The 21,153-nt window shown below is 34.0% G+C and overlaps 1 protein-coding gene across 4 annotated transcripts in view; it reads left to right on the top strand.

Moving 5' to 3' along the window:
• The first annotated feature begins 432 nt into the window (after window positions 1–432).
• LOC148620081 (uncharacterized) overlaps window positions 433–21,153 on the top strand; it is a 29,890-nt gene continuing 9,169 nt past the window's right edge. The window contains exons 1-3 of one of the 4 annotated variants that reach the window (XM_088580662.1): window positions 543–1,068; window positions 2,217–2,354; window positions 2,922–4,696. In XM_088580662.1, coding sequence (XP_088436788.1) covers window positions 733–1,068; window positions 2,217–2,354; window positions 2,922–3,347 — 900 coding nt within the window. In that variant the 5' untranslated portion in view covers window positions 543–732 and the 3' untranslated portion in view covers window positions 3,348–4,696. Of the gene's footprint in view, window positions 1,069–2,216; window positions 2,355–2,921; window positions 4,697–21,153 lie in introns of those variants that run through there. The other 3 variants (XM_088580664.1, XM_088580663.1, XM_088580665.1) reach the window with 3 other exon arrangements.

Here is a 21,153-nt window from a genome sequence, read left to right on the forward strand (position 1 = left end):
TAAGAGCAAATCATATTCTCACTTTAATATTTCAATTACCTTTTAGCTACTAATATTTCATTCGAAATTCATATTCAGATTTTGTTTCCATTTATCAATGCCGCTTGTATATATCTTTCATTCCCTACTGAACCATATAGACAATGAAAGGAAAGTTTTTTCCACTCAGGTATTTGACATGAATTTATTGTATCAAATAAAAAAACAGGGTCAATTAAAATTTCAAAGAGTAATATAAACACTTATTCATGTGCGTTTTTGTTTACACTGGCAACGCATCAACACAAGAAAGCGAAAATCAACGAGAAAAAATACATGTCTATTTCCAATACATGCGTTATAAATTGATTGAATCGTCTTTCTGTTTTAATGTTTCAATTGTTTCAAATAACAATAAAAAAATATTAAAGAGTACCGAAGGGACCAAACAATATAGTTTTGTTGCACATTTTCTAATTTTCAGGAAATGAAAATCTAAAAAGAGAATCTGGGAAAATACAGGACTATTTTAGAACAGGAAGAAAAAAACTTCATATCTCCATGGAGTGATTAAAACACGTGCTATTCATATCTGTAACTTATTGGAAATTCTCAAAACGAAACAAAAACCGAATTTAGACACTGTTTATATTTTTGGTAGAGTATTTTATTTAAAAAAAATGTTTCATCAAGTACATCCAAAAGCTGGATCTTGGTTAATCTCTTATTAATAGTGTTATTCTTCGAATAAAAATGGCTACACTGTTTCGGCTATTGTGTTGCTGTCTTGAAAACAATGAGCAGCATATTGATAAAAACGAATTACAAACACGTCGAATTTCAGATGATCGCTCTTTAAGAACACAAGTTGAACCGGATAATCACTTAAATATTGACAGGAATGGGGGTGTCGACAATGATATAAGAAGAACACCTAGTGTCCATTCAAAGGTTTCCCTGAGTGACAGTGGAGCCTACTATAATTCCAATAAAAGGGGAGGACATACTATCGTTCATGAAGTTTCAGCAATCAAGGATTTCAGTGGGAAAGCCAACGGATCGAACAATATCTCACCAACGAATATAACGGTAGGTTTAACATTTAAGATTTTTATGGATTTGACAATCATGGTTTTTGTATAAACGAACTTTTCATTACATACATATACATGTTGTATATAGAGGAATAAGGGATAGAAAAAATCCCGCGAGAGGATAATGTGATTTTAATTGGAATAATTCGAATATAGCTCCAAAAGTATTAATTAATTCTAATTTATGTTTGAATTAGTAAAAAAGGAAGGCTTTTCTGTTGATTAATAAGAATTTACAAAGTTTGAATGTGTGATTTGATGATGTAGTTATACAAAAACAAGATAGTACGAACTATATTGGGAATAGGAATGTGGGGTATTGAAGGACTTTAGGTCATTCCATGATATAAAAGTTAAGTAGCACTCCAGCTAAGAATCATGCAAAATGTGATACACGGTTGGAAAAAACCTACATATTATATATATATATATATAACGTCTAAGAATGTGACGACTCTATTCGCTACACTGCTCCATCGGATCAAATTGATACAGGGAAGATAACGTAAACTTATAGAAGGGTCTGAAAAATTCCCAACGATGTAAGAACTGTCAAATTTGCGAAGTAAATTTTTGGTCGTTCCCTCCGCGGGACTCGAACTCGTACCGCTGTGACATCTATGGCAACACCGCCTGCACTAAGTCCAGCGCCCTAGACCACTCGGCCAGCTAGGCTATATAAAAATATAGCTTTCGCTGGCCGGGTCATTCCTCCTCGTAGGATTAATCTAGGACTGTAACTTAGTACACGATGTATGGTAGTACGGGACATATTATATATAATGCACTGTAGATTTCAAACTTACGGGAGATAACTCTGTAAATAACACTAAAATACAATAGAATCTATTGGATTTACAATATTGATTATCTCCTATGAGCAGACAGATTGGAATGAATAATTACTCATTACATTATATATACGCATCAAACAACTTAATTACAAAAATTAAGATATGTAGCTTTTTTTGTTGAGGTGTATCATATATTACATAATTTGCATGACTACTGTACTAGTAAACAAACCAATGCACTTATTTTGCCGTACAAACATTTATATTAGTTATATCATATAAGAAAAACCATAATGCATGTCATAATACATATCTATCTATATATCTATATATATATATATATTTCTAGCGATTACATAAAGCTACACTTGATACAAGCATAAAAAGATATCACTCTTATGAATCCGATGATGAAGAGACTTCTGATGAAAGCTTAGGCAATGATAATGACGAAATCGTAAATGCAGTAGTTGAGTTTAGCCGACAGGTAAAATAAATGGCTTTATTTGTGCACTTTTAAATGTACTTAAAAAGAAACAAATCGAAATATGTTCTATACAAATACATATTCTGATAAAAATATACGTTGCTGGTATTCGTTATCAATATATTAAAGTTTATTGTTACCTAAAAATCAACCTAGATAGGTTAGTTTTTAGCTTTTGACGGTACACATTTACATTAAAAAAAGTAGACAGAGTAATCAAGGAACCACGATTCCAGTGTAAATCAAAAGAATGTAATCCGGGGACAAAGACCAAACAGGGAAAAAATAAAAACACAACAAATAACATAAAGTAACTAAAATAATACATACAAAGTACAAAAAATAAATGAACAACTCGGACTCCACTAAAAACTGGTGAACATGAACCTGGTGCAACGGTAGGGTAAATACACAAAAAACACATACACTTTGATAATATAATACATAGCTGCTTACAACAGAACAATTCAAGTATAATATACCTTAGTTTTTTCGCAAATTTCTTCAAAGTATTTTTTTTAATGTAGAGTATTTCATTTACATACATACGTAATTTTTTATTTACAGGGAAGATTGGAATATGAAAAACTTTACAGATTATTGCGAGAAAATGAATCACTATACAGTGACTTACAACCAAAAAATCCCTATTCAAGCGTTGATGTTGTCAACCATGTCGCCAGAGGAAGTAGAGGAGTGGAGTCTAAATACATTTCAACATGCACAAATGTATACTCAGCTCAGAATCTACTCAGTTTGAAAAAGAGGAGTATGCATAGATATGGAACGCATCAAATTGTAGAGATAAATGTGCGAAAATTGCCATATTCGGTTGACCTTATTGACTTGACATCACGTGAGAAGCGACAGACGCACATTCAATATTATCATGACTATGATACTATTAATAAATTTCATCGCTTTGCAAGTCAGTTTGACGAGGTTTTACTTGTAGGTTCCGTGCCAACAAACTGCATTCGACCTGTAAACTGAGAACATTTTATGGAAAAAATAGGGTGTTTTTGATGTATATTTTTTTGGAAAGTGAATGTTTTCAGGAGATACTTTCAACACGTTTATACGTATTATTGACTCCAATATTGAAACTGAAATGATAGGCATGCGCGAGAAGAGAAGACAAAAATTTTGTAGCAATAAATCAAGATTTGTGGGATTTGTTTTAAAACACTCTCTTTATGTAAAGCACATGTTATGATCTATTCTACCTCATAGGAAATTTCAAACAAATGTAACGAAGCATCTGTGTTGTTTATTCATTTGATTAAGGTACTACAATCCGTACAGAGTACTAATATCATATTTGTTATTTTTTTATCAAACGATGTTAAAAACCTATCAAATTAAATAAATATATCATACGTATAATGCTATTCAGTTATTTCGTTTAACTTAACAAGATCTTCAAAGACTGGTTCAAAATCACTGTGTGTTAAAGACTTGATTCCGAGGGTACAATAGGAACAAATTGTGCTTCTCTACTTGCTGGCCTATTCCTTAACTCTTATAAGGCTGACTTTATAGTTGATTTGATCAAAAAGAAGGAACATCGTTTAGCTAGATCTTTTAATTTAAGTTTCCGCTATATAGATGACGTATTATCCTTAAACAATCCTAGTTGTTTCGGGCATTTGATACGTCGCATCTGCCTCCAACGAATTTGAGAAAAAGGATACTACAGACACAGTGAAGTCAGCCTCATATCTTGACCTACACTTAGAGATCTGTGCTAAAGGAAAACTATATACCAAACTATAGCAGAACGCAATGAATTTTCATTCAAATTTGTTCAACCTTGCTTTTATCTATGGCAACATCCCTATAGCTCATGCGTATCACAACCCATACGTTGTGCCAGAGAATGCCGTTAGTACGCAGACCTTTTATATCCTGCTAGACTATTTACACTAAGGCTTTTTGAACAGAGTTATGTTGCTAGAAGATTGACGTCACCATAACAGGGGTGTAATGTCGACAACATGAACTCGTGAATCGTTATGGTGTATCTCTCTGCACCATAAAAACTGATATGTTCAACGTGTCATACTTTCCTTTCCTCTTTTGTTTACCCCGGACTGAATTTTTATGAACAACTCGGCGGGTGCTTCTAGAGAAGCCGAGGACGTTGACCCTACTGTTACACTTGGTCCATGCTCCCAGTTTTTAGTGGAGTCCAAGTTGGTCATGTACTTTTGTTACTTGGTATGCATTATATTGATTATAGCGTGTTGTTTTTTTTGTTTTTTGTTTTCGTTTGTTTTTGTTTTTTGTTGTCGTTCTTTGTATGTATGTTTGTTTGTTTATTATTATTTTTTTTCGCTGAGTTTTTCCATGTCTGTCTTTTTACCTTCAAACATGTATTATTCTTTTGATTTCCGCTGGAATATTGGTTTCCTTGATTACTCTTCCAAATTAAGGTACATATATAGGCCCGATTTACCAACTAAATGGGATGTTTCGTTTACAATAATAGTCAATCAGTGAGTATCTAATCATCGAGCATTCACGAACTTAGGTAAACCAAAAACTAAAAACTGTGTTTCCGCTAGAATCTTGGTTCTCTTAATTATTTTTTCTAATTATAAATTCCTTGAGACGTTAAGGTTTCCTGCACGCACGATACATAAACGCTGTCCAAAACGCACGATAAACAAACTCTCCCAGCGTGCGTATAAACGCAAGAAAAAAGAACGCTCGTAGAGTGTGTTTAATCGCGCGATACACGAACCCTCACATCATGCGTTTAAACCAAAGCTCCTCATGTGCGTTTAAACAAAAGCTTCAATCGTGCGTTTATCGTGCGTGTCAACGAATGCAAAACGCTGTATAAATGAACGATAAACGATGAAAGAACGCTAAAATGGTAAACGTGAACGTTTCCAGGAGTGTAGTTAGATCATGAATTGTCCCATTATCAAATAGGGTTTTGAACCCTTTTGTAGAGCTTATAGAAACTTTTTGTATCGCGCTAGAATTATAACAAATTGGCTTCTGGATCGGGGTTATGTTGCTGCAAGATTGAAGTCATCACTACAGAAGTTTTATGGTCGTCATCATGAACTCGTCAATCGTTACGGTGTATCCATCTGCTCCATGAAAACTGATTTGTTCAACGTGTCATAGATTTCCTTTCCTATTTCATCTACCCCGGATTTTACTTTTTTTTATGAGCAACCTGGCGATTGTTTCTAGAAAAGCAGAGGGCCATTACCCTACCGGCGCACCTGGTCCATACTTCCAGTTTTTAGTTGAGTCCGAGTTGCTCATTTGCTTTGTTACTTTTTATGCATGATTTTAGTTACTTTATGTTCTTTGTTGTGTATGTTTGTTTCCATGTCTGTGTTTTGTCCCTGGATTACATTCTTTTGATTACCGCTATAACCTTGGTTCCCTGGATTACTCTTTCTAGCAAATTAATGAACTGCTGCACTCGATAAATACACACGATTCAAAATACAGGCGCAAGTTATCGAAACTTATTTTTCTATTATACGTTTTTATTTTTTTTTTCAATACTTTTCAATTCGATAAATGTTTAAAATGTGCACTATAATAACTCTAATCGAATTTTATTTACCCTCTATACTTTATACTCTATAGGTTTCAATCAATATTATAGGAATGGAATAAGAGAGTCTGTATGAACAGAACATTCGTCTAAAATTAGACATATTTGTATGGATTACATAATTTGTAGAGAACATCAATATATGATTTCATTCAAGAGTGTGTTTGTTGTGTTTTAAAATTTTCAAATTGAGTCTTTCTTGCACAAACATAAAGGATTTGTATATATATATCCGTGTATCCTGTGGACTATAGTAATAATTAACTTATTCGAAATGGCTAAATTGTTTCGATTCTTATTTCCATGTTGCTTTCGTGACAACAAACAAAACAAAAAAAGATAACGGGTCAGTTATCTATATGATGTTTACAGCTATAAAGTTAACCGATCTGAAGATTCTGATAACTTTTCAGATGACGATTCTCTAGATGAGAGATCAGAGGAACAGGTAAATACCTTATTTCAAATATTAAAAATCAATAATGTACACATTTAAAGTAAGTATAACAAATGGCAATATCAGGGTAAAAAACTGGACATCTGGAAAACCACTGCGATGGTCCTGATTTGGTACAGGCATTTCAGAATAAAAGGAGGGTTAAACCAGGTTTTATAGCGCTTAACATCTATTACGGATCATTATTTCTGGTATATTTCAACACAAATTGGTGACATCAAATTGCCACCAGCCAAAATCTGTCAAATCAGTAGTCAAAACTATAAAGATGATAAGAACAATAAATAAGTGAATTTAAAAGGAACTAAATATTTCAGAGAAGCATAAAATTAAACACATTAGTTGAAAAGTTACATTACCAAAACCGAAGATGTCACAGAGCGGTAATTTCTGGTAAATCAAAGCCAAATACGCAAATAACAACATGAATAAACTAACGCCACAAAGAACTAAAAGGTATACAGAAAAATGACAGAAACAAACATTTATGATAACCGTCGTTTGATTACGTTTATGATGACTCGGAGGATGCAGCAGTTCCTAATATGTTTTATACCCCGTCGGGCCGATACTAGTAATTCATATTTGAAGTCCAGTGGAAGAAGAAGAATATCTATGACTGATGGTGTTAAATTTAAAATGAACCCTGGATACATATCAATTGTGACAATATAAGAACATTAGGAATAACTGCCTTAACAATATTGACAACATATTCTTGTCCAAGTTCATATGCAGCCTTTGTCTAAGCCGCGGAATTGTACGTAGAACAACGGGGAAAATTTGAGCAAATTGAATGAGTAGATTTATATGCTTGAACCCCGTGCAGGTCCGGGTGTCAAAAGAATAGGCCTGCAGCAGCGCTAAGCTTGTCGTAAAAGGCGACTAAATAGTGCTCAGAAACCTAGCCGGGGGCTAGGCACTCTGCCCACAGAGCAACTGGGATGTGTGTCCCAGGTGGTGGAATGGGGTACCCCTGGCATGTTACATGCTGGGGTTGTCAGGCTATAATACGGAAAACCTGACCGCAAACGATAGTGGTGCACCGTGTTGGGAAAGATGCCATGTTCCTCGCACGTTAAAGAACCCTGCTGTGGTATTCGATAGGAGTATGAACCTTTGCGCTCCGCCACAGGAGACTAAATTGCCCGATCTTACCCATCCCCCCTTTTTCTAGTGGCAATCAAAATTTGTCGACTCTATTATCCTTGTGACCCATCCTTTTTTTTACCATTTCATGTTCATTTTATCATCCATTTCATGTTCATTGTCTGAATATAGCTGAAATATTGCTGCTCGGACGTTAAACCCCAACAAACAAACAAACAAACATATATGCTTTAAAGAATAATTAAAAGATCAAATAGTCGCTTTTGATGTAGGAATTACTTTTATTTACTTAAGAATAATTGACTTGACATCACTCAGAAAACGACAGAAATACATTAAAATTTATTATGGCATGAATACTGTTCACAAGTTCCATCGGTATGCGAACCAGTTTAACGAAGTTTTATTGTTTGGGAATATACCTTCGCGTTGTATTCAGGTCGTAAATTAACATTTGGAATGAGTTATTATCATTCAATGTGGGATTCACTGATCATAATGGATATACTTGGATTCAAATTTACTTTGAATAGGTTTCTGATACCATATTTCGTAGGTGAATCAGACACTTTCGCCCTGTTAAAAATACCTATTGTTCCTACTGAGACAAAAATGTAAAGAACATTTCTAGCAAAATATGCAACACATAATTCATACTGAAACGTCAAACATCTGATACGGTTATAAATCTTTCTTTCCACTATCTAAGAAAGAGGCATCTTTACTATATAAGGGCCTTAAATCTGCCAATGATACCAACTTGATTGAGGAACTCGACAACTTTGACAGAAATTTGAGGATCACGAAGTCGTCGGCTTTACGGTGAGTGAATGAGAGGAAAATGAGCGCAATTCAGAAAATGATTTAGGAGGAAACGTAGGTGGGTATCCCAAAAGAGCAAGAACGTAACTTTAGAATTTATACAGATTATTGAAAATCTGACATGATTAGAACTATTAGAGAGAACATGGACAGTCATGAAATTTTGACAACAAGTGAGCTCACGGATTTGCCAGACCTATACCACTAAAGAAAATACAATAAAGCCTTCAGAAAAAGACACTGCAAAGACAGATCGGCTGACCTTCAGGAGGAGAATTAACTGAAAGGCGATCGTTTTGATACTAAACAAATCATAGTCCTCACTCAATATTTGCTGACGAAATTAAAACTGATTGTACGAACATGAACACATTAACTTTACTATATGAAACCATGGACGATTATTTCTACTTCAAAAGCCCAACATCTATACAATCTAGGTATGCTCTACAGAAAAGAGTTCGGAATTCGTGGACTTCCATCCACGCAAACATGTTGTATAATAGACTTCCTTCATAAAATATACAACCGATTATTAAAACAAATAATCATAAAATAAAATGCAGGCTTTGAATCCTCTTCCTCCAAAAACGACCTAAGACACTATTGAAGTTACCTCACTATGTACAAATAATCCTCATTCTGATGACAGAGAAGGGTTGGATCTTCGGAAGTTTAAACGTCCACCTAGTGACCTCCTAGTCACATTGTTCTCAACGGTTCGAAATAAACAATTCTACTTTTAAAGGGGACCATTATTTAAAAATGAATGGCAAAGCTATGAGCACCTAAATGGCTCCATCTGATGCTAACATTTTCATGGAAAAATTAGAAAAAGAACTTGAATCGTTCAAGTCATCGTGAATGATTTTGCTTATTGCATATAACTGAAATCAATGAGATTCATAGATCTAGGTATATTGCCTGAAAAGGACAATTTATTGCCACATTTCAGTAGACTCGTTGTCCTTTTTTTTTGTTTGATTTAATAGTTTGAATTATATTGCCCTTTCATAGGATAATTGACCTTGTAAATAATCTTGAAATTAACAAAAAGGCTAATCAGGAAAACGATATATATATATACATACACTTTCAAAACCAACATTATCCATTCTAACAGATGTAACGAATAAAGAATTTATGTTTCACTTTTAATTTCTCAACAATACAACTTTCTTACTCGACCACTTGATAAGCTGTTGTGAAATAAGAAGCAAACACAAATTGACCACATAGATTTAAATATCAAACACCTCACTTAAAAAGGCAAAACAAATACCAGTTTACAAAGACACAAAAAGCAACACAAAGAGCATTCAAAACTGAAAAGAGTACTTACACCGATTTACGAATGTGCATCTACTCATTTAACTACTGTCTCTCCTTGAAAATTGTATCTAAAATCAATGAAAAATGTTCTTTTAGATTCGTTCACGATTTGTGTTAACATAGGAATTAATCAATACTACAAAATGTGATTTCAGCTATTACCACTCAATGGAAGATTGATAGTTTAAAATGTTTTTGGCATTTTACTACGTAAGATATAATATACGGGATACAGAATGAGAATTTCGTTTGTAGAAAGGAATTTGAATTCGGGATATGGCTTGTTCACATCAATTTTAAAAGTGGTGTATGTCGTGTATGATCTGATGTAAAGTTAAACAATATGCAAGGCGAAGAGAAATAAATGTATAATTTTAGTTACTTTATGTTCTTTACAATACAAGGAAGAAGTTCGGTGACCCCCAGCCCCATTTATTTTGAAATATGAAATAATGTTAAATAAGTATTCATTGCAAAAACTTTAAGAAATTTATTTCTCCAGTTGTTTTTAGCAAGCAAAGCTGTGAAAATCCCCAACAAAATCTATATTTAATATGCTATAAAAAATCTCTTTTATTACGGCTAAATTATCTCGAAGTTCTGTGCCCTATATATTTTGTTCTTTAAGATTTTCGTTCAAAGTTGTCTTCGAAGAAAGAAATCTATCTACTTGATGATTTAAATATGATGTAGCCTAAATGCCAGGAAATCCTTGGACAATCCTTGAAACTCAAAGAAATCAACAACAGAGTTAATGCATGCGAAGGTTATCCCATTTAGCTCCTAATAATGTTACTTACGTTGATAAAAAATAATAAGTGATCAAGAGCGTTCTGAAGATTACAGTATATTATGGGTTGACAGTGGTCTCTCGTTTATTCAGTACTTTTTGCTCGAAGGTCGAAATTATGGGCCCATTTTCTGTGTTTTATCACGTATTAAGTTAACGACTGTCTTAAGTTTAACAGTACATGAGCATTTTGATTGATGTCAACATTTCTATGTTGATAGCAATTTCTTCATACATTTTACATTGTTCCAAAAGAAAAAAAAACAACATATTTTTACCTCGTGGCAAACAAACCTAATACTCAGAATAAAGATCGTTACACATACTAAACTGTGAAATGTTTACCGTACGTATTTGCATATAGAGGCGGGATTTACTGCTACGTGAGTAATGAAACATCAAGTATACTTCATGAACAGATATTTCTATGTATTCATTAGTGATATACATTACAATAATCATCTGCTTCATTTACACCAAATATTTTGTTCATTATATTTCTGGTTTTACATTTTGAGCTGATGGAAATTATTTCTTCTGATATTGGTTAGCATATAACAACGGAACATTTCATAAAGTTAATATCTTAACTGATACTTGAAAATGTGATACAGTCCTTTTGTTTTCATCTTAAGGTATTACGAAAGCTTTGTATCGTACTAAGATTTTTCTTACGGTGCTTAGTCTGAGTAAAAATGAAACTAGAAGGACTCCTTGCCACAGAGAGGACGCTTATCCTACCGATGCACATAGTCCATGATCCCAGTTTTTAGTTGAGTCCGAGTTGCTCATTTGCTTTTGTTACTTTGTATGTATGATTTTATTTACTCGTTGTACTTTGTTGTGTGTGTCTGTTTTCCATGTCTGTTTTTTGTCCCTGGATTACATTTTTTTTTGTTACCGCTATAACCTTGATTCCCTTGATTATTCTTTGAATACATTTTTCTGCTAAATACAGTTGGTCACTCTACTTGTTACTCTGAATACTTCATGGAAAGCTACAGCGAACATACACAGTAACTTGGTCAACCAAAACATAATATAAAAAGCACTATGAATTATCAAAAAGTCACTTTCGTTTAAAAATGTAATTGAAATACTAATAAAGCAGTAATGTTGGAAAAATAAAACCATTATGAAGATACTTATGACTGTATTTTATCAATGCTATAACGTGTCAAGAAAATCAATAGTCTTCTTCTATTTATAGTCATATATATCATATAGAAATTACACTGTGTGTTGACTTACGATTTTCCAAAAAAAAAAATTTTAGTTTTAGTTTCGGTTTGAAATCAATAATGGTTTACACAAGAAATTGATCAATAAAACATATTATCACATAATGAAACATAGTTCATTTATTCACCAACGTAAAAGATATGCTATTCATTAATGAATTAGTCAAAACAAGAATGAGATAAACAGAAGCCTTTAGAATGACTAATGAATTAAATCGTTTTTCACAAGATGTACGATGACAAAAACTTATTTGTGCACTAACAGAAGTAAATGCCTTTCATCACCAGGCAGTGCGTTTCCGCAAACAAATCAAGTGTTTAAATGTCTACTTTACCTTAAAAATACGGCCTCCTTTTTATCAGACGGCAGAACATTTTAACAACAAATTAAAAATTTTAACTTCATATATGGAAATTGATAAACCTGTATACAGATTTAAATTTCATCATTTATTGACAAGTCCGGATCATAAATCGGTTTTCATATTACATGTTTTAGGTAATTTTTGCAAATAATTTATTTTTTAATCTTTATTTTCTTTTTGTTCACACATCTTATATTTGCACTGTTACATTGAACAACATATTACTATTCTAAGTTTTTCCTTTACAAGAGACTTAATTGAAATGGTACACTAAATTTGTGTGCAATTAAAATAAAATGTACTTATGACAAGAATTAATAGTAAATACTTCTTCTACTGATGTAAAGTTAGGGGCTTTGCCTTATTTAAGTGGCATGCCGTTTCAGTACCAAATCAGTGCTTAAAGGTCTTAAAGTTTAGGCCTCGGTTTTATTTGAAGGCCTGATGTTTTACTAACAAATTCAATAATTAAATTTTATATATGACAAATAAGAAACATTGATGCAGATTTAAACTTTCATCATTACAGACCCTCTTGCTTTCCGTTTAGTAATTAAAGTTAATCAAAATAAGTCCGGATCGTAAATCCGATACCGATGTTCATAGTATGAAAAGGTAAATTCTGCAGATAATTTTAGTTCTTTGTCGCGATCCATTCCTCTTTCGTCTACCCCGGACTTAGCTTTTTATGGGCAACTCAGCTAATGTTTACCATACCAATTCACCTGGTCCATGCTCTTAGTATTTTGTTGAGTCCGAACTGCTTATTTACTTTTATTGCTTTGAACGTATTATTTTGGTTATTTTATGTTCTTTATTGTGTGTGTCTGTTTTCCCTGTCTTGTTTTTGTACCTGCGGGTAATCATTATTCTGATTTCCACTAGAATCTTGGTTTCCTTGATTACTCTTTCACACAACTGTGTTCATAACTCTGCTGGTGGATTTTATCCCCGTAAAATAATTTATGTTTTTAACAAGAGGAGTAAAAGAAAAAAACAAAAACTGGTTTGGACGTCGCCCCGGCCAGTGTGGGTTTAAAGGTCATGAAAAACGTTCATTTCATCCAGTACCATTTGTCAACAAATGCATAGATGCATTTGTATAATATTATAACATGCAAATATAGTCCGTTTCGGTTGCGTCATTACAAGAGATTTAAACAGCGTGGAAAAAAAAGAATTGGATAAAACGAGAACAAAAAGACATTTGTTCTCTGTCAGAGTGGGTAAAGCCTGTGAGGTCTTTAATTTTGAAACATATGGAAGTTTTAAGTTGTACTCCATGGAACATTCAAACTAACTGTTGTTCCAATTGGTCTAGTAGTGTCAGAGTAGATGAGTTTTGAAAAATTGTTAACGACGACTACGATGGATGCAAGTGATGGCAAGAGCTCACCTAGCCTTCTTGCTTGTGAGCTATAGATATCATTTCATGATTATAGAACGCAGAGGACGCTTACCCTACCGGTGCACCTGGTCCATGCTCCCAGTTTTTATTGAAGTTGAGTCCGAGTTGCTCATTTACTTTTGTTACTTTGTATGTGTAATTTTGGTTGCCTTGTGTTCTTTGTTGTGTATGTCTGTTTTCCATGTCTGGTCTTTGTCCCTGGATTGCATTCTTTTGATTACCGCTATAACTTTGGTTCCCTTGATTACTCTAGTAATTAATACAAAACATGTTTTCTTCATTTTTATGAAAAGCTTTAAAATTATATAGAACTACAAAACGTAGTTAAAACTGTTAAAGATAAATGTGACTTTCTAATACGTGGTTTCTTCAAGGCAAAATGATCCAATTTTATAGGCCAAATCCATAAACAAAACAAAACAAAACAAAACAAAAAAACAAAAAACAAAAACAAAACAAAACAAAAAATACAAAACAAAAAAGCAGCGCACAAACAAGACTTAACATGGCTAGTGGTCTTAGTTTCTATGTGGGCCTACATCATGTTATTTATAAGATATATGTACATTGATACTTGTCAGTTTGGTATTATGTAAGTTAAGATTTATGCCTGTTTGTATTGGAGGTTGAAATGTCACTTGTAATATAAGCAGCGATTCTATCAATGAAAGAAAATTGAAAGAACTGCCGTGAACGAACTCAATTTCAATATATTTAATGTAATAAAAAATACATATAATATTTATTCATAACCCTCAGCCAATATATAATCATAATCGGATTAAGCCACATATACATGTAATTTTTGTCCAAATTTGTATATTGTATGAATTAATATATCAGCAAAATAGATGTATCGGATGAGGTGTAGAAAAAAAACACGGCCAACAACTGTAGCACGGCAATAGACAATACGCCATCTAAAACTGCAAAAAAATATCCAAATGTCACAATGGAGCAATACTAATGATGGGTACACATACGTTCAATGATCGGCATACTCATTCTCTTCAACATATAGATCTTCATCATCATGACGAGGTACATTGCCTTTGAGTAACACTTCAGAGTGGCGCTGTGCAAAGTTGTGAAATCGTTCATTGATTTTATCATTTCCTACTTCAAACCTTTGTCACAGAAAAGTTTCCGTTAAGTCTATAATTTGAACATCTTCTGGCAGACTTTTGACGTGGATTTCTACAATATCTTTGTTGCCATATTTATGAGAACTTTTTAATTTCAGATACAAAAGTTATCAACGGCATTTCGAGAACTACAAGTTGAAATGAACTGTGAACTGTGTCCTTTGGAACTTCCATACGCAACATGAACTGCTACTTCCTATCCCGCATTAGGGTTTTCCGCGGACAATCCATCCTCTATCCTTTCGTCATTTCTTAAAAGCCTGCACAATTTTTTGAACTAGTCTTACAAAAAGTAATTGATCATGTCGATGTTAGCAACATTTAATTGAATTTGATTTTAACACGTTTCTGTTGTTACTGGTATAAATAAACCACTATGTACATAATCATAATAGACAAATTAGGCAAAACATTCTTGTATATCAATTTCGTTTGATATTTCAAAAGAAATCCGTTTAAAGCATTCAATTATGTGAAACATTTTATTTAGGCTCCATTTGTGAACTATGGTTTCAAGAAAATCAGTTTAAAAAGAGTAATCAAGGTAACCAAGAAGCTAGCGGAAATCCAAAGAATATAATCCAGGGACAAAGACCAGAGACGAAAAACAAACACAAAAAAAAAATTATAAAACAAATTCATACATAAAAGTAACAAAAGTAAATGAACAAATCGAACTCCACAAAAACCTAGGAGCATGGATCAGGTGCACTGGTAGGGTAAGCGTTTCCTGCTTTTCAAAAGGATCCACCGAATTGCTCATAAAAAGTCAAGTGCAGGGTAAACAAAAGAGGAGAGGAAAACTATGACATGCTGAACAAATTTTCATTCATGATGCAGAAAAGTACACCGTAACGATCCACGAGATCATGATGACGACAATAAAACTTCAGTAGTTATGATTTCAGTTTTGTAGCAACAAAACCCTGTTACAGAGGCCTAATTGTAAGACGTCTATCGCGATATAAAAAAAAATCTGCGTAATTACGGCAAGCTCTGGTATAATGTATGAGTTGTGACATGAAACTCCATACGCAGGTGCTGAAAGGATGTTGCAAGAGATGATAGGAAAGTCTAAAATACGGAACGAAAAAACCATCGCATTGGTCGTAAAGTTTGGTCAATAGTTTTCCTTTACCATCGAATGAATGATCTACATAAACGATGTTCCTACTTTTGGATCAGATTAGCTTTAAAGTCAGCCTCATAAAAGTGACCAAACAGGTCAACATGTGGGGAGCGCAATCTGTTCCCATTTGAATGCCGACCGTTTTTTAAATGTCTGTTTGTTTGTTGTTGTTAAATGTCCGATCAGCAATATTTCAGCTATATTCAGACAATGAACTTGAAATGGGTAATAAAATGAACATGAATGATGATTAAAAAAGGGATAGGACACAAGGATAATAGGGTCGACAAATTTAGATTGCCACTAGAAAAAGGGGGGATGGCTATGGTCGGGCAATTTAGCCTCCTGTGGCGGAGCGCAAAGGTTCCTACTCCTATCGAATACCACAGCAGGGTTCTTTAACGTACAAGGAACATTGCATTTTTCCCCAACACGGTGGACCACTTTGGTTTGAGGTAAGTTTTTCCGTATTATAGCCTGACAACCCCAGCATGTAACACGCCAGGGGTACCCCATTCCACCACCTGGGGCACACATAATAGTTGCTCTGTTGGCAGAGCGCCTAGCCCCCGACTAGGTTTCTGAGCACTAGTTAGTCGCCCTTTACGACAAGCTTAGTGCTGCTACAGGCCTATTCTTTAAACACCGGGCCTGTACGGGGCCCGTTTGTTGAAAGACGCGTCCAGCAAATTGGACAAGTACGACTAATACGGGAGTTACAAGTGTTGAGGTAGGACTGGAGGCCATCTTTAACAGCTGTGAGTATAGACGTAAAAAGGTTTGAAAGAGGTTTGGTGGTACATTTTGCAGATCCAGCTATGTAGCGATGTTTGTATGAATTATAGTACATAGACATCATTGTCATTGGTATAGAGACTAAATTAAGATAGCACAGATTTATGGTAGTTCACTATCTCTGTTTTGGAGAGTGTGGTGGCCGTGTATATCTTATTACTGGTAATATTTTCTATGTCTACTTCTGATAATAAACATCGAATGTAAAATGTTTTGCAGACAAAAACAATATTTGTTTAATTGCTGGTCCGGCAACATATCTATCATGTATAGTAGACTAGTAGTATTGCTTCATCGGGGTCTTCTTGGTCTAGTTTCATCCATTTTCTTACGTATACCACGGCATCCATAAGAACTGTAAAGTTATTATTTCAATTTATACAGGGTACTTGGAACATTTAGAAAGGTCTTACGGAGAAATTAGTTTTTGATTATGTAATGATCTACGGTAATGACCTGAGCGGTAGTTATATATTTGAATGGAGATTTTAACATGAACAGTCAGGTAATTTAGCCTTGACGTCCTCAATCTCGAGGTTCTGCCTTTAATAATTAAGTAGCTATCTTTGTAAGAATCATGCAAAATATGATACACCCCAAAAAAGGCTACATATTTTTTAACTTTGTAATTAAGTTGTTCTATGGGTCTTTACTATGAAATGTGTAATTATTCATTCAATATGCCTGCTCTTAGGAGATAATCAACACTGAAAATACAGTAGATTCTATTGTATTTGAGCACCATTTACAGAGTTATCTGCCTTAATTTGGAAATCTACAGTGTACAGTGTTACATGAAAAACCACATGCTTATTTCTGTTTACTATGGCATTACAAACAAAATATAAAAAAACAAAAATATGTAGGCGTTTAACCCATGAATCACATTTTGCATGATCCTTAGCTGGAGTGCTACTTAATGTTGTTTTTGTTGCAAAAGGTGAAGTATAGAATATGAAATATTTGATATTGATTTGTCTTTAAAGTACGCAATCGCTTTCATTTTTTCCGGTATCAACAGTACATTGTACATTGTAAATAATGACGCAATGAACATGATTGACGTTATTGCATTTGTTTTTTAACGTTGAGCTTTCAATTCTTGCAACCTTGAAACTACAATATTCATCTGGAAATATAAAGTTTAGTGACTTATAACGACGTGTACAAAATCAAGAAGATTTTGCTATTTATCAAAGTGTATTTCGTTTTGTTTCTAATTGTAACATAACGTCTTCATATCGTCAAACATTATATATCCGCATAACCCCACCTTTAGCACCTGCGCACCGTCCTTTTTCTGTCGCTGTCGCTTCGAGACAAACCACTCATTTAAAAACGTTTACGCAATGATGTAACGACTGAGAGGTTATCTAAATAAAATCAACTATATAAATACACACAATTAACACATACGATGTCATAAATATACAAAATGATAAGCAAAACAAAAAATGTTTAAAATTCACGAGTAATAAAATCAGACTTCCAACTTTTCTTATTGGTCAACCAACAAAATGACCAACAATCTCAGTCATGGGATCACCATAGGGGAAACCTTGGCCAGATAAATCATTTAATTTTCAACTGTAAACTCTGTCATACTGAACAAACTCTATTTTTTCTACTTAACACACGTAATTGTCAATCACTGAAAATTACCTTACAGCCACTGAACGCACTGAATTGACTTTCAAGTGGAAAACTGAACATACTAGACGCTTTACTGATAACAATGAACACATTTGAGTAAAACGCACTGAATTTGCATTGGACACTAGATAACACGGAACATATTTTTGTTCATAAAACTAGTGTATATTCAGAGCATTTTTGCCGTTTCTGTAAAATTTTGGCTTATGCAGAGTTGCTCATAAAAAGTCAAGCCCATTATAGACGAAAGACGAAAGGAAAACAATGACACAATGAACAAATCAGTTTGCATAGCGCTTACGGATACACCGTATAGCTCCTCGTGTTCACGATGACAACCATAAATTTTATATAGTGATTACTCAATCTGGTAGAAACATAACCCTCTTACGGAGCCCTAAATGTAAGAAAGAGTAATCAAGGGAACCAAGGTTATAGCGGTAATCAAATGTAATCTAGGGACAAAGACCAGACATGGAAAACAGACATACACAACAAAGAACATAAAGTAACTAAAATCATACATAAAAAGCAACAAAAGTAAATGAGCAACTCGGACTCCACAAAAAACTGGGAGCATGGACCAGGTGCACCGTAGGGTAAGCGTCCTCTGCTTTTCTAGAAACACCCGCCGAGTTGCCCATTAAAAGTCAAATCCGGGGTAGACATACGAGAAAAGGAAAACTATGACCCGTTGAATAAATCAGTTTTCAGTTTTCATGGTGCTGATGGATACACCATAACGATCCACGAGTTCATGATGACAACCATAAAACTTCTGTAGTGATGACTTCAATCTTGTAGCAACATAACCCTGATCCAGAAACCTATTTGTCAGAGTTCTAGCGCGATACAAAATGTCCGCGTAGTCCCGGCAAGCTCTGGCATAACGTATGAGTTGTGATATTAACACTCCATATGCAGGAGCCGAAGGGATGTTGCTGCAGATGAAAGGAAAGTTGAGAATTCTGAATGAAAAGTCATCACGTTTGTCGTAAAGTTTGGTCAATAGTTTTCCTTTACCATCGATTTCTAAGTGTAGGTCAAGATATGAGGCTGACTTCACAGTGTCTGTAGTATCTTTTATCTCAAGTTTTTTTTTGGGTAGATGCGATGTATCAAATTCCTGAAATTAGGATTGTTTAAAGATAACACGTCATCTATATAGCGGAAACTGAGAATGAAGGATCTAGTCAAACAATATTCTTTCTTTCTGATCAGATCAGCTATAAAGTCAGCCTCATAAGAGTGAAGTAATAGGTCAGCTAGTAAAGGAGCACAATTTTTTCCCATTGGAATGCCGACCGTTTGTTGAAAAACAAGTCCACCACACTGGACAAATATGTTGTCGATTAAAAATTCAAGCATTTTGTAAACATCTTCCTCTGTATATTTTGAAGATGATTTGGAATTATTTCTTACGAAGTATGAGGAATCTCTACCAAGAACTACATATTTGTATCTAGGTGTACCATCTTTTTTGGAAAAACAGCGATGTATAATGTTTTTAAGTCGGGATTTTAACTGAGTATGGGGAATACGCAGGAGCCGAAGGGATGTTGCCACAGATGAAAGGAAAGTTTACAATTCTGAATGAAAAGTCATCACGTTTGTTGTAAAGTTTGGTCAATAGTTTTCCCTTACCATCGATTTTATATAGTACCATTAAAAAATATCATTTAATTACAATGACGGTAACTTTATTAAGAAAGATGGAAGAAATATTTTTTTGAAAATTGATATGAAACATCATGAAACCAGATATGTTCAATATACAGCCCCAAAGCTAGGTCCTGCTTAGTAAATGCCTTGGGTGAAAAAGCAAACCATTCACAAAACTTTTTTCATGCTTGCTTCTTTGAAGACTTAAAAAAATATGGAAAGACGGGCAAAATATCCAGATCCCTTTTTCCAGTGAAGAGCTGAGGGACGTTCAACCGGCTAAAATTGGGACATAATTTTTGTAAGCATTTATCTTGATTTCTTGCAAAATTCTATATCCCGCTATTTCATTGACTCCCTTTACTCGGCATCAAACCCATATACTGAAATCGTTGGTCCGCCCCAGCATTGTTATCATCATCTTTATAATAGAGGTTACCACCACAAGTCTGGTTACATTTCTATCAATGTATACGTGCCTCTTATGCTACATTTCCTAAATTTGGATCAATGTTTCAAAGAAATAATAAAATAAGAACCTTTTTTTCTTTATTTTTATAAAAACCAGAAGTTATTGAATAACGATTAACAAATTGGGTCACGACAAGACAAAATATTTCCAAAAATTTGAGTTGACAAAATCAGGGGGAGCATGAAAACAGGGTCAATTTGGGTTGAGAATCTAAGAGTTTTTCATTTATAGTAGCAAATTTAATATTATGGTCCCTATTCTATTTCAAGTAAATAGTCATGATTTTTTTTATCAAATGTTTGTATGATCGTACTGTATAAGTTTCGTTGTTTATTTTTAAAAAATGTACATTACTTTTATTGAATTTGTGACTCGAAAATCTCCGAGCGCTTTTTATCCTACTCTGACGCTCCCGGATTCTTTTTCGTATGACCACTGTTGTCGTTAAGGAGTAAACATTAATCTGACAAAAGATCTAAAAAAAAAAAAAAGAATGTCATACCTATATTTTTCGATTAAGCTATATGTACTCTGTACTCGTCATCTCAAATATACATGATCTACGCCAATCTAGAACTTATCAGCGATGTGTGAAAACACTCCTATTGATCAGCCGGTTTAGGAACAAGATGAATTGGCCATTAGAAAAGTCGACCAAACGTGAAGTACTTCACCAAGTTTTATTTTCCCAGAATACAAGAAACTTACTCTTTCCACTCATACTTTCCCACAAAACGGGACAGCAATGCATCAACAATCCAAAATTACATCGAAGATCTACATCTTCACAGAGACATTATAACAATTAAAAAAAACAATAACGACTATATAT

Source organism: Perna viridis, chromosome 4, assembly GCF_037379345.1.
Source record: "Perna viridis isolate PV_CMFRI_1.1 ecotype Kerala chromosome 4, ASM3737934v1, whole genome shotgun sequence".
NCBI classification, from domain to species: Eukaryota; Metazoa; Mollusca; class Bivalvia; order Mytilida; family Mytilidae; genus Perna; species Perna viridis.